Raw genomic sequence first — 12658 nt, forward strand, 5'->3', positions numbered from 1 at the left:
TTATAATACTTGTTTTAAACTTACAATGTTTCTCCTGTTTCCATTTCTAATTGATTTCGCCAACATTTATAAATATCAATAGGATTTGTTTCTATATTTAATGTTCTATCAGCTAAAATTTTTTCAATAATTGGTCCAACAATTTGTCTTAAAGCTCTTTGACCATTTAATTGCCGCGCATAATTCACTACCATTTTCAAAACAAGAGGATTTCCGGTAACAACTTCAGATGGTTTTTGAAACTTACACCTATTGAATTATAATTATTATTTTATGTTCTTATTTTATTTTTTTATGTAATAATAATTATACCTGATTTCTTCTTTTAATGCACTCCCAAATAATTTTAACAATAAATATTCTTCTCTAATATTTGATCCAAAATTAAATAATGTTAAAATTACATTTTGAAGAAATTTATTTGTTTTACTTTGAGGTAAAAGAAACAAAAGTTTTGATAAGTATGTTGGATTAGTTTGTAAAGCATAAAATAAATGTTGATAACCTTCCAACATTTTTCGACCTTCTTTAGTTAATGATTTTAAACCTTTATGTGAATTAATACCATCTGATAAAGAACTTCGTTGCTCCCTATTGGAATGTTTTTGCTTTGCAAGTGTTTCTAAGCTTTTTCCATGAGCTACAACATCCTAAAATTTTTAACTTTTTAAATATATCTTTAGCTATATATTAGCAGACACAATATATATTTTTTTTATTTTAATCATTACTTGCAACGTAATTCTATTTTGTATAAGTAAGCCAATTTTTATATCCATACTATCTAATTGTTGTGACAATATCTGATTATGTCGTATACTTTGTACAACTTCGTGTTTTAAATGCTGTAATAATAAATTCATAATAAAATATCAATAATTAAAATCTTGTTTAAAATTTACTAAAAATTTATATACTTGTAACTGTAAATCTTTGTCATAATCTTCCGCATTAAAATTTAGAATCGCGGAAAAATGACGAACAACAGGAAATGGTGGTTTTTCCATATATAATAATGAATGGAAAGCGCGTCTTTCAGCACGACCACGCCACATGGCCTGTATTTTTATAATTTTTTCTTCCTAAAAAATATAATGTATAAGTAAATCAATAAAATTCTTGTTTCATCATGCATAAATCTCAAATAAAAAAAATATTATTTTACTTACTTGTTCTTTATAATAATCCAATACATTTATATATTTAGCTTTCACTTCCAAATATGTATTTTGAAATTCTTTTTCATTAAATTTTTTTTTCTCTTCTAATAATCTCATATATCGTTTTTGTTGTACTATACTTCTCCACCAAGCTTGTATTTTAATAATTTTATCTATATTATCGTAAAAATATGTAAATCTATCAGAAATTTTTTTTCTTAATAAATATCCACGAATATAAGCTTGAAATCGAATTATCTGTTTACTTATTTTATGCTCTTCATGTTCTCTTATTATAGTATTTTTTATTATTTCCTAAAAATAGGCAATTAATATATTTATTAATATTTATAATAGATTAATAAATAATTTTTTTTTTATTTAAATTAGTTTAAATTTTTTAATTACACAGTACTTTTATATCTTCCATATTAATATAAAATGTTTCAGACATATTTTTGGGACAGTCCCAGGTGTAATTGTACTTCTGCAAATCTAGATATGATTCATTATTATTAGGAGTAATATAATAAACAAATGCACAATTATAATTTTTTTCCTAAAATATAAAATAGAATTATTAAATTAAATAATATTAATATATAATTTATTTTAAATTATACCTTAGTATTTTTTAAATTATATAAACTTTTAAAACATTCTGTTTTGTATTTTTCTGGTATTGTAAAACCAAATGTTCGAATACAATCGATTGTGAACAACATATTATTTTGTTTTAATCCTAAATTAACTTGTGATAAAAATGTGCAAACTATAAAAATATAAAGCTTATTATTAAAATTATAGTTTGATAATAAATGAACAAAATGTATGAATTATACCATTTTGAACATTTTCAGATTCTGAGACAACAATTCTTGTTATATTTTCTACATCTTCCAGCCATAATTCAGAACCATCAGAATGTTTTTCTTTAAGACATTTTTTAAATAATTTCAAATAAAGAGATGCATCTTTTGGCAAAGTAGCTGAAGTATCTTTTTGTAATTTTAATGCACTATCTTTTAAAGCAGCTATGACATTATTTCGATCATTTTCTACAATACTTGAGTTTAATTGACGTAACACTTGTATTACTGTTAAAATAATACAAAATTAAAAATATGTGAGTAAAAATATATATAATTATAATAATAGATAAGTTATATATACCTTGATCATCATTTTGACATTGTTGGTTGACAATATCAATGCAGTCTTGAATATCAATATATGTTAATACAGGACATTCTTCACTTTGCTTTTTACATCGAGCTGTTACTAATATTCTATAATATTTTACCTTATTTTCTTGATCTATTTCCTAAAATATTAGAAATATATATTAAATAGAAAAATAACTTTTTATTTCAATTATTTCTATAAAAAGATATATAAAATATTATATATATAAAAAAATAAACTCACAGAAAAATGACAATCTGGATTTGTTAATGCTTGGTAAACTAAATCTGGATTACCCGTGTCTATAGCTTTAGTAATTTTTGCAATCGATGATAAAACTCGAATACTAACCTTAATATCATTATATGAAAGAACATTCTAAAAAAATATTATTTATATATAGAAATTATATATATATTATAATAGAAATTTGTATAAATTATAATTTTATATTTTGTAAATTTCATGTTTACCTGAGATTCAATGCAATCAGCTCTCATTTCTTCATAATATAATGGTATTGCAAAATCATCAATTTTGTCCATTAAACCTAGATCTGGATTTTTTAAAGCTTTAGAGAAATCATTTCGTGTGTTATTTTGTAATGTTAAATTTAAAAACTTTATACTTTCATCTCCTGAATTAAAAAAAAATATTTAGTAATTTAATATAAAATATTTGAAAATATAATCTTTATAACATATAATACTAACGTTTTCGAGATTTAAATGCCACTTTATTTACTTCATCAATTTTCTTTTGAAGTAGTTGTTTCCAATGATGCTGATTACTCTCTGAATATATATTATTCCATTCAGAACTTTCTAATAATTGCATTAATTGTTCTTTATATAATTGTGCATTCTCATCAATAATGTTCTAACAAAACAATCAAATCAAAAAAAAAAATAATATTCATAAATAAGAAAATTATAAGAAAGATTATTAGTAAAAATTGGAATAAAATATACTTTTAAACACAATGTAGATATTTTTAATTTATCCATAAAATCATTATTTTTAGAATGAATAGATTGAATTATATCTTCCATGGCACAATGAACTAAAAAATATATATATATATAATTACAAAAAATATTTCTATTAGAAAGAAATATTTTATAATGAAATTGACTTTTATAATGAAAAATAATAATTGTAAATTACTTACCATTAACGTAATTAATATGACCCTGAATTTCTACCTGAGTCAACAATTCATCATATATATCTGGTACATAACTATCATTAAGAGACTGTTAAAATTATATTTATTAATGCTGATAGAAAATATAAATAAAAATAATTTAAAAAAAATATTATTACTTACTCTATTAAGAGCAGCTTGTATTTTAGATTCCTTTGCTTCAAATAAAGTATCACTATATTTCTTAATATAACATGACATAATATTTTTTAACTGTACTACTTTATTTTGAAGTGTAGTCAATATTTTATCATTATTCTTGAAATATAAAATTTAAATATTATTATTTAAATTGTTATTTGAAGCATTTTAAAAATATGATATTTATACCTTTTCTATAATAGCTTGATTAATAGCTATTACTGCAGCATGAAGTGTTACTGCATCAATCTCCATGCTATTTGTTAACAAACCACCAATTTTTTGAAATGAAGGCATTTGTATTCCATATTTTTTTAATTCTTTACTGACTATATTTATTTCTTCCTCTAAAGAGAATAAAATGCTATAATTATAATTAATCTACATATTTTTATATAAAGTAAAATAAAATAAAATAAAATAAAACTAATACCAGTAAAATTCACTTTTCCATATAAATCTTGAATTTGTGGAGCTTTACCCAACTTAAATAAATGAGTACTCAGAGCATGAATACAATATATTACACGAGGCATATTTTTTTTATCATAGATATCTGTTGTTTCTGGTTGAAAAGTCTATTAGAAAATTAATTTTATTATTTTTAACAATTTATTTAAACAAATAGAAAATATTTTATGTTTTATATTACAAACACATACTAATGGTAATTGCATAGATTTTAAGGCTTTTAGAAAATAATTAATATTATCTGTATGTCTAAATTGTAAACCAATTGCTGTATAACGTTTTTGTTCAGGATCATATATTTTGTGAATAGGCAAAGATTCAGGTGCCATAAAATGAGCAAGTTTAGCTAAATATACTCCATTTCTTAAATTTTCTTCTAGTTCAGTTGTTGATGGAAGTGTTTCTCTAAGACAAGCTTCCATCCATCTATAAGATTTAGAAAATATTAAAAAATAATAATTAAAATGATATTAGTTTATAATAAATTTATTAGATATTTACTTTTTAGCTTCTTCTAAATGACAGAGATATTCATAAGCAACTGTCTTATGACGCTGCTCATCCATTTCCTCTGCTGATTTACGAATATCTGTTCCTGTAAAACTTTATTTTCTAAATAATGAAAATCTAAATATATATACATATATTCTACATTAACATTTAATATTTCATACAACATTCATATAACATCAAACTTTCAATGTGCCATATATTAGATAAAAATGCAGAGTAAAAATATCCAAATGAGTCATAAATCTTACCTTTTTCATGATTAATTAATTGCTCATTGATAATACTCATATTAATTAATAAGAATATATAATAAACGAATAAAAACAGAAAGCGATACACAACAATGGAATAGTACGTTAAATTCTATAAATTCAAACTTGTTCAAAACTACAAATACGATGCAACACTGACTAGTAATACCAACTGAAATGTTCCAAAATCAATCAAATCTAATATTATTGGATATAAAAAAAAATATTAACAACTAACTTCATACTTCTTATGATTTAATTTGACTTGATTGGATAAATAGAAATGATCGGATAAATAAACAATAAATTATTAATTTTAATTTATAAAATTATAAAATCTAACAAGATAAATAAATAATAAACAAAATTCGATTTGTAAAATAACTAAATTTAAAAACTTGAAAAGACATAATACAAAGTTAAAAAAAAATTTTTTTATTCATTTTCTTAATTATAAAATAGAAAAAACAAATAATATAAGATAAATAATTATAAATTAAATAATTTCATCATTATTCTTGAATCTTAATTATTTTGAATTTTTATTTATATCCTATTTTCGTTTATTATTTTTTCATAAATTATTCCTGTTTTTTATTGTAATAAAATTCTCATTAATAATAAGAGCAAATATCCTAATAATTCTTTTATTATTCTTCTATTATTCTAAAATCCATAGGCCATTGGAAGTACTTGTATTCTATATTACAAAATTCAAATAAGACAATTTTTTAAGATTCTCAAATTAATCATAAGTATGAGTTAAAGTAAAAAAGAAAAATAAATTCAAATAATTAGAAATGAATAATTTGTATTTATTACTATTACTTTATTTCTATTTTTGAAATAAGATTTTTTATGTGCATTTCAAACATTCTTTTTAAATAAATTCACAGAATGTTTAATTGTATTTTTTTTTTTTAAACCAAAATTTACTTATGTTTACAATGCAAATAAAATTTTTATTATATATACGTTAATATATATATATATTATTAAAGTGATTAAGGGGAGGTTAAGGAGGAAACAACGCAAGAATAAGTGAGAGGCAAGGGGAATTAGATAAAGCGGTTGACCCTCGCCCCTTCAATGACCCGAGAGATATCGTTCAACTAAATTCACTGACGTACCTCCCAGTCGAATGCGTGGTCTCTTCTATAGATCATACTGATTTGTTGCGATCGATAAAACTGGAAATGAAGATTTCAAAATTATTTCTTGTTCTTTTTTATTTTATCAAGATCGGTCAATGTGATATTAAAATTTCTACCGGTAAGTAATTTTATATTTGCTCAAATTGAAATTTTTCTTTAAATTAAAACTTCTATGATATGATGTTATAAAATTACATTGTGATTGATTTTTAATTCAATGGATATGTACAATTGATACTATTAATGCGATTTTTTGATATGATAAAATGTAATTTCTCCTATATAACAGTATATAATATTTAATAAATAATATATTTAATAATATTATTTAGTTCAATATTCAAATGATAATATTTTCTAGTAAAAAATGATACCGCAGCACAAATAGTACTTGGCGAAAAACGACTTGAAGATCATGTTCGCGCGATTTTGAAGCATTATCAGCAAAATGATCCAGTAGGATTACCTGGAGCGCCAATACCGGATCCTATGTCAGCACCGGATATGAAGTATTCATTTTCTATGTATACCATGAATTTTAAACAAATGAACATTTATGGTTTATCCAAATTTCGGATAGTAAATGCAGAATCAGAATTAGCATTGATGCAAGTGAGATATTTTCAACATTTGAATTTTTTATATATTTAATATAAAATTCTTAAATTTGCAAATTGAAATATTAAACATTGATCAACATAATTGAAAAAATAAATATCTTTTTCTTAGACTTATATTCCTAGACTTATCTCTATCAATTAGTCTATAGAATTTGTTTAAAGAACAGTTATGCATCAATATTTCTTTAAAAAGATATCTATTATTTTAATGTTTAAAAACATTAATCTATCATTATAAAAGATATTGCTAATTATATGAATATATTAATTATAATATAGAATGTTTCGCATCAATGATTAATTATAATACTCATATTACTTTTAGATTCCTTATTAAATTGATACACATAAGATATTTTATCAAACGTTATTATAATCGTATAAGATCTAAGTATTAAAATTAATTTTTATTCTAACATATTTCTCGAAGGTTTCAGTGACATTAAATATAGAAAGTCTGGATATTCGTGGATTTTATACTTTGTCTTCTTGGCTGTCTCGATCAGCTGGTAATTTTACAATGAAATTGATGGGAGTGAATGTAAAAGGGATTGGGAGGCTCGAAGTTGCTAGTGATGGTAAATTACAAGCACAAAATATCGATATGGATTTGACATTCGAAAATGTAGCCATGGATTTCAAAAATTTGGGTTTCTTGGGTTCTGTATTACAAAGTACGATTAATTCTGTAGGCTCCTTTATTTTCGATAGTATTAAACCTTTCATATTGAAGGAATTAAATACTAAAGCACGGTAGAAATCATTTAATTTGATATTATTATATATAATATACAAAATCATTTAAAAACTGTCTTATTTTTCAGAGGTATAGCTAATAAACAAATTTCACAATTACCGCAATATTTTCCGAATTCTATATCGCCTTTTGATATGGCAATAGCCGAACTTCGTAAGTATATATCTCAAATGGGCTACGATCCGTTCAAAGTGAATGACTACAGTCAAACTGTTGGTATATTTACGGTGACGTCGACTCATACTTGGATCACCGGTCTGGCAAGCATTTATCGAATAGGAAATGTTACTTTGGGTATAGAAAATGGAACGGTAAATAATTTATTAATAATTTTCAAAACATAATTTATTTAATTTCAAGTTTTTTCTATTATGATCGCTTGCAACATATACATGTAATATACATTAATACAAGATATAAGATTATCATAATTACGTCGTATACATTATAAATAAAAAATACACTAACTAATGAATTTTAATCACACTTTACAATTGTTGCCTATTTTGTCATCTACTCGTAGACATTGTTACATAATACATTATACATCTAAATATTCTGTTTTTGTTTCCATTTAAAGGTATATGCGACAGTTGATGCTGGTACTCAAGAAATTGAAGGAAAAACACATTGGGAAATAAGTGTAATCGGTGGCTTTTTGTCTAGGGCCGGTACAGTTTCCTTTACTGTACAATATTTCAGAGCTCAAGTAAATTTAAGCCAACCTTTAGATACTCGTAAAAGGCCAAGTATGGAAGAACTCGAACTTGAATTGGGTAATATCCAAACAAGAATTCATGGAGCTGGTACTATTGATTATTTAGTTGAAGCAAGCATTAATATATTACCAAACCTTTTAAGGTTCGATCTCAATGTTTTTTCACTTCTACAATCAATAATTTTACATGATTCATAATATAATGTTATATAAGAAAGAATAATTTTTTTTATAGATATCAAATAATGGATGCAATCGAGGGACCGCTTAAAAGACGTTTACAAATTCTTCTAAATAAAATAGATGTTGAAAAACAAATTTATGAATATATTCCTAGTATAGAAGAAAAGGCTAGACAAGGTATGATTCCTTTGGAAGAGACAAATCTAGAATTAATATCGCCTCAGGATCAAGATGAACAACCATTTTCAGAGAGTGAAGAAAATCGAGGTCCATCATAAAAATCGAACATATTATATATAATACATAAATAATTATTTAAATATGTTATTCGAAATTTAGATTATTTAATTATGAAAATGCTATATTTTTTATTGATATTAAAATAACAAAAATAACATAATATAAAGTTGCATATTTAAAAAAAAATATAAATCTTGATAAATATACTCAGCGCATTATATGTTTTGTAAATATTTTATATTATTAAAATATATTTTTTAAATATATTTTGTTATAAATTAGTTTTTAAAAAAAGTATATCATTTTAATATTTAATCTTTATTTATTGAAAAATAAAACTAATAAAAAGTACTTACAATAACATATGTTTATAATATAATGACAATAATAAAATATTGTATAACTGAATTTTACAAAATTTCATCATACAATGTTAGAAATATTTATATTAAAGAATTTTAATAGTGCAAATAAAAAGAATAATTTAGTGTATAAAAATAATCAAACTTCAATATCTTTTTTTTAAATTTTTTGAACATATATGTAATATAATCTTATATATCTAAGGAATTAAAATAATGTAATTAAATTATTAATTCCATATATATATATATATATATATATATATGATTATTTGTTATTGACAATTAAATTAATATAAACGAACGAATTTCAAAGTATGCAGAAAGAAAAGTTATAAAATAAATTATATATAATGAATCTTAAATATATAAGAGTCTATTAGATGATATTATTTACAAATTATGCTGCCTTAATAGCTGGTGCATTACTTCGTTCGATCGGTATAATTCTTTCTCCAGGTGCTGGCAGAGCTAATCTTGGAGCAGTAATAGTAAGAATACCATCAGATGACAAACTTGGTTTAACGTGGCCAATATCATATCCTTGTGGAAGCATATATCGACGCACAAAATGTCTCGATACGTAACCATGTTCATCTTTTTTTTCTTCGTGTTTCCCCTCAATGGTAATACATTTATCATCCGTTCTGACGGTGATTTCTTCTGGTGCAAATTGTTGCACATCGACAATTACCTGATATTTGTTTTGATCTCGTTCAATGGTGGTTGAACCTCCAACTTGATGTTCCAATTGTTCCATCATATTCCTCCATGGTTGGAAAAATTCATTGAAGGATGGCATTGGTGGTGGTTTCCAAAAATCATCTCTAGTACTGAGACGTTTAAAATGTTCTTCTAATTCTCGATGATAACGGTCCATATCTTCCCACCAATTACGGAAAAGATCTCTTGTTACTAGTGCCATATCAATACAGTTAATCTGCAAGGATTAAATATATAAAAGAATTAATATGTGAAAGAATTAATGATATTAACAAAAATTGTAATTTCAAATTAATATATTATATTAAAATTTATAAAAATTTAAAAAAATGTTCACTACAAAAAATCAACTCAATAGAAAAAATAATGATGAAATAATAATAGTGAATTTGAAATTAATGTAAATATATATATAAAAAAAAATGTTGACAAAACGTTGTCGATAACGTTAGTATAACGTAAAGAAATAAAATCTTTATATTTAACTAAAAAAAAAATATGATATTCATTTAACATTCACATCACACATAAAATAATTATACAAACTATGCAATATGAGATGCACAGTATTATGCTTTTACGCATTTCAAATGTCTATTCTTAGATACATGAAACGTATTCATAAAACATTATACTAATGTTGCATTGATATGTATTAATTATGAAATTTATTTTTATTTATAAAAATAAATAATAAAATTTAAATAAAATTAATATTCAATTAAAAATAATAAAATAAAAATCAAAGAAAATGGACTGCTAATGAAATTCTGCTTTAAAAATTTTTAATAATCAAAAAAATTACATAGAATAAAAATACATACCTTTTGTTAAAAATCTTTTAATTCGTTTTACAAATGAAATATTGTATTGTTTATATTGTATAATATTGCTTAGTAGATACTTCAAACGTTACACAAACGTTCACTTTGAGTTGCACTTTTTAACTGACTGCGCAGTACTACCTGTCACGGATTTATATTTGATATGGCGCGCTTTTCGAGATTGTTCGAGATAACTATGTGCATATGTATATCGTTTCGAATTTTCTCGAATCTCGAAACTCCTACTCGAATTTACTAGCAATCGCATTGCGACTAATCGATATTTTCTTAGGATTATACAATCATATGACGATTTCTCGTTAATTCGAGTAATTTCTTTCGATATTTTTAATATGATTTAAAATACATATATTTGATTCTATATATTTATTTATCTTTATATAATTTATTTATATAATTTTTCTATATATATATATATTTATTTTTTATTATATATTGATATTTAATTATAGATAATGTTTAATTATATTTTAATATATTTTTGATTAGTTTAATAGTTAGTTTANATATTATATTATATTATGTTATATATATTATATTATATTATGTTATATATATTATATTATATTATGATATATATATTATATTATCATTATTATTTATAATACTTTTATAAATATTTCTTATTTTAATAATTATAGCAATTTAAAAAAAAATTTTATGAAATTTCAAATTAATGATATTTAATTTTACTTTTATTTAAATATTTGTAATTAATTATGAATGAATTTAAATCATATTATTATTTTAGAATTTATAAATTTATGTAATAAAGAATTCAATTTTTTATCTAAAAATAAATATCGGTTAAAAGATATTAGTTGACTGGACGGTAGTGAACTCTCTGAACACATGTGAGTATTCATTGCCAATATAATTATAAAAATTACAGAATCGATATAACAGAATGTAATCTTTTTCTTTACCATTCAATGGTAAATGCGAATTCATATGTCTTTTATGAGCATGCGCAGTTTGTAAGCGCGAAAATAAAATCTTTTTAATTATCTTTTTAAGATAAAAATAAAAATAAAAAAATTAATTATTTTTTTATGATTAAAAAAATATAAAAAATAAATGAATAAAATTACTAATAAATAAAAATATATAAAAATAATAATTATAATGAAGAGAATTAAATAATAAACAAAAGTATTATAAATTTTATATAAATATTTTTTTATCTGATACATATTACATTTCTCTTTTTATTCAAATTATATTACTATAAATATTATATATATATATATTATTTATGATATATTATTTACAATATATTCTCTATTCTATATTATTAAATTTAAACATAAGTACAGGAATGCTTGGATTGTACTTCTATTATTATTAATATGTAGTATTATTCTAATTTATATGAGTTTATAGTGGATACAATACTTTATACGGATTGAGTATACCATTTGGATCCATCATTTTTTTCAATTCGTGCATGAGTTCAATTTCCGAAGAAGTTCTACTCATATGCAGATATTTTGTTTTTGTGAATCCTATACCATGTTCAGCACTTACACTACCACGAAGTTTAGATACGTATTCGAAAATGAAAGGTTGTAACTGTGATGCTATATCAGGTTCGTATGATGGTATCGAAACTTGTACATGAATGTTTCCATCGCCTAATAGACAAAAAATAGATAAAAGTATAAATTATAAATATAAATTGCACAAAATAATTTTTAAACTATTCAATTTTAAATAGAAAAAAATAGAAATATTTAATAATATTTGAGTTTATAGACCTACCTAAATGTCCGTAACCACTGATTCTTATAATACGTGGATCACGTAAACGTTCTCTAAGTACTTCAATCACTTTATAAAAAGAAGGAAGAGGTATCGAAATATCATACTTAAAAACATAACCTTCTCGTAATATTCCTTCGCTAATACGTTCTCTTAATGCCCATATATTCTATGCAAGAAATAAATTTATATTTTTTTCATTTTTACTAAATTTTTAAATTTTTTCCAGAAAATAATTTATTAAAAAATTATTTTATAAAATTTAAAATATCAATTTTTAATTAAAGATAAAAAAACGCACATACCAATAATGTAAATTTTATATATATATATATATATATAAGAAAAACCGAATAAAAAAAAAAAA

At 22.6% G+C, this 12658-nt stretch overlaps 4 protein-coding genes across 9 annotated transcripts in view; 1 reads left to right on the plus strand and 3 right to left on the minus strand.

Moving 5' to 3' along the window:
- The window catches only part of LOC102670712 (ras GTPase-activating-like protein IQGAP1), a 7323-nt gene extending 2231 nt beyond the window's left edge, over positions 1 to 5092 (minus strand). The window contains exons 1-20 of one of the 2 annotated variants that reach the window (XM_006618032.2): positions 4926 to 5092; positions 4666 to 4759; positions 4356 to 4590; positions 4127 to 4271; positions 3883 to 4040; positions 3676 to 3810; positions 3517 to 3601; positions 3317 to 3408; positions 3059 to 3224; positions 2819 to 2982; positions 2589 to 2723; positions 2334 to 2484; positions 2003 to 2257; positions 1784 to 1932; positions 1576 to 1719; positions 1170 to 1475; positions 918 to 1082; positions 732 to 845; positions 313 to 650; positions 25 to 249 (exon numbers count right to left, since the gene is read on the minus strand). In XM_006618032.2, coding sequence (XP_006618095.1) covers positions 25 to 249; positions 313 to 650; positions 732 to 845; positions 918 to 1082; positions 1170 to 1475; positions 1576 to 1719; positions 1784 to 1932; positions 2003 to 2257; positions 2334 to 2484; positions 2589 to 2723; positions 2819 to 2982; positions 3059 to 3224; positions 3317 to 3408; positions 3517 to 3601; positions 3676 to 3810; positions 3883 to 4040; positions 4127 to 4271; positions 4356 to 4590; positions 4666 to 4759; positions 4926 to 4965 — 3296 coding nt within the window. In that variant the 5' untranslated portion in view covers positions 4966 to 5092. Of the gene's footprint in view, positions 1 to 24; positions 250 to 312; positions 651 to 731; positions 846 to 917; positions 1083 to 1169; positions 1476 to 1575; positions 1720 to 1783; positions 1933 to 2002; positions 2258 to 2333; positions 2485 to 2588; positions 2724 to 2818; positions 2983 to 3058; positions 3225 to 3316; positions 3409 to 3516; positions 3602 to 3675; positions 3811 to 3882; positions 4041 to 4126; positions 4272 to 4355; positions 4591 to 4665; positions 4768 to 4925 lie in introns of both variants that reach the window. The other variant, XM_031511622.1, reaches the window with a different exon arrangement.
- A 923-nt stretch (positions 5093 to 6015) lies between these two features.
- Positions 6016 to 8831, plus strand: LOC102670943. The gene is made up of 6 exons (XM_006618034.2): positions 6016 to 6200; positions 6444 to 6694; positions 7133 to 7455; positions 7527 to 7770; positions 8040 to 8320; positions 8413 to 8831. The coding sequence occupies exons 1-6, from the start codon at positions 6125 to 6127 to the stop codon at positions 8636 to 8638; spliced, it is 1401 nt and encodes a 466-aa protein (XP_006618097.1). The 5' UTR covers positions 6016 to 6124; the 3' UTR covers positions 8639 to 8831.
- A 71-nt stretch (positions 8832 to 8902) lies between these two features.
- Positions 8903 to 10704, minus strand: LOC102671076 (protein lethal(2)essential for life-like). Of its 2 annotated transcripts, none has more exons than XM_006618035.2 (2): positions 10510 to 10704; positions 8903 to 9902 (listed from the first exon to the last, which is right to left on the minus strand). In XM_006618035.2, the coding sequence occupies exon 2, from the start codon at positions 9885 to 9887 to the stop codon at positions 9363 to 9365; it is 525 nt and encodes a 174-aa protein (XP_006618098.1). In that variant the 5' UTR covers positions 9888 to 9902; positions 10510 to 10704; the 3' UTR covers positions 8903 to 9362. The 2 variants fall into 2 exon arrangements, with proteins under 2 accessions (XP_006618098.1, XP_031367483.1); XM_031511623.1 differs by lacking the exon at positions 10510 to 10704 and adding an exon at positions 10232 to 10285.
- A 1156-nt stretch (positions 10705 to 11860) lies between these two features.
- LOC102671367 (D-2-hydroxyglutarate dehydrogenase, mitochondrial) overlaps positions 11861 to 12658 on the minus strand; it is an 8475-nt gene continuing 7677 nt past the window's right edge. For 3 of the 4 annotated variants that reach the window (XM_006618037.2, XM_006618038.2, XM_006618039.2), the window contains exons 7-8: positions 12292 to 12460; positions 11908 to 12164 (exon numbers count right to left, since the gene is read on the minus strand). In XM_006618037.2, coding sequence (XP_006618100.1) covers positions 11908 to 12164; positions 12292 to 12460 — 426 coding nt within the window. Of the gene's footprint in view, positions 12165 to 12291; positions 12461 to 12658 lie in introns of all 4 variants that reach the window. The other variant, XM_031511649.1, reaches the window with a different exon arrangement.

Source organism: Apis dorsata, unplaced genomic scaffold (assembly GCF_000469605.1).
Source record: "Apis dorsata unplaced genomic scaffold, Apis dorsata 1.3 scaffold_339, whole genome shotgun sequence".
In the NCBI taxonomy this organism is placed as follows: domain Eukaryota; kingdom Metazoa; phylum Arthropoda; class Insecta; order Hymenoptera; family Apidae; genus Apis; species Apis dorsata.

What these genes read in the sequence shown, in the direction of transcription:
- LOC102670943 (XM_006618034.2), top strand. Translation starts at nt 6,125, where the DNA reads ATGAAGATTTCAAAATTATTTCTTGTTCTTTTTTATTTTATCAAGATC. An exon ending in TGATATTAAAATTTCTACCG is followed by an intron (nt 6,201 to 6,443) that starts GTAAGTAATTTT and finishes AATATTTTCTAG; the next exon opens with TAAAAAATGATACCGCAGCA. An exon ending in TGGGTATAGAAAATGGAACG is followed by an intron (nt 7,771 to 8,039) that starts GTAAATAATTTA and finishes TTCCATTTAAAG; the next exon opens with GTATATGCGACAGTTGATGC.
- LOC102671076 (XM_031511623.1), bottom strand. Translation starts at nt 10,270, where the DNA reads ATGCGTAAAAGCATAATACTGTGCATCTCATATTGCATA. An exon ending in TGTGCATCTCATATTGCATA is followed by an intron (nt 9,903 to 10,231) that starts GTTTGTATAATT and finishes TAATCCTTGCAG; the next exon opens with ATTAACTGTATTGATATGGC.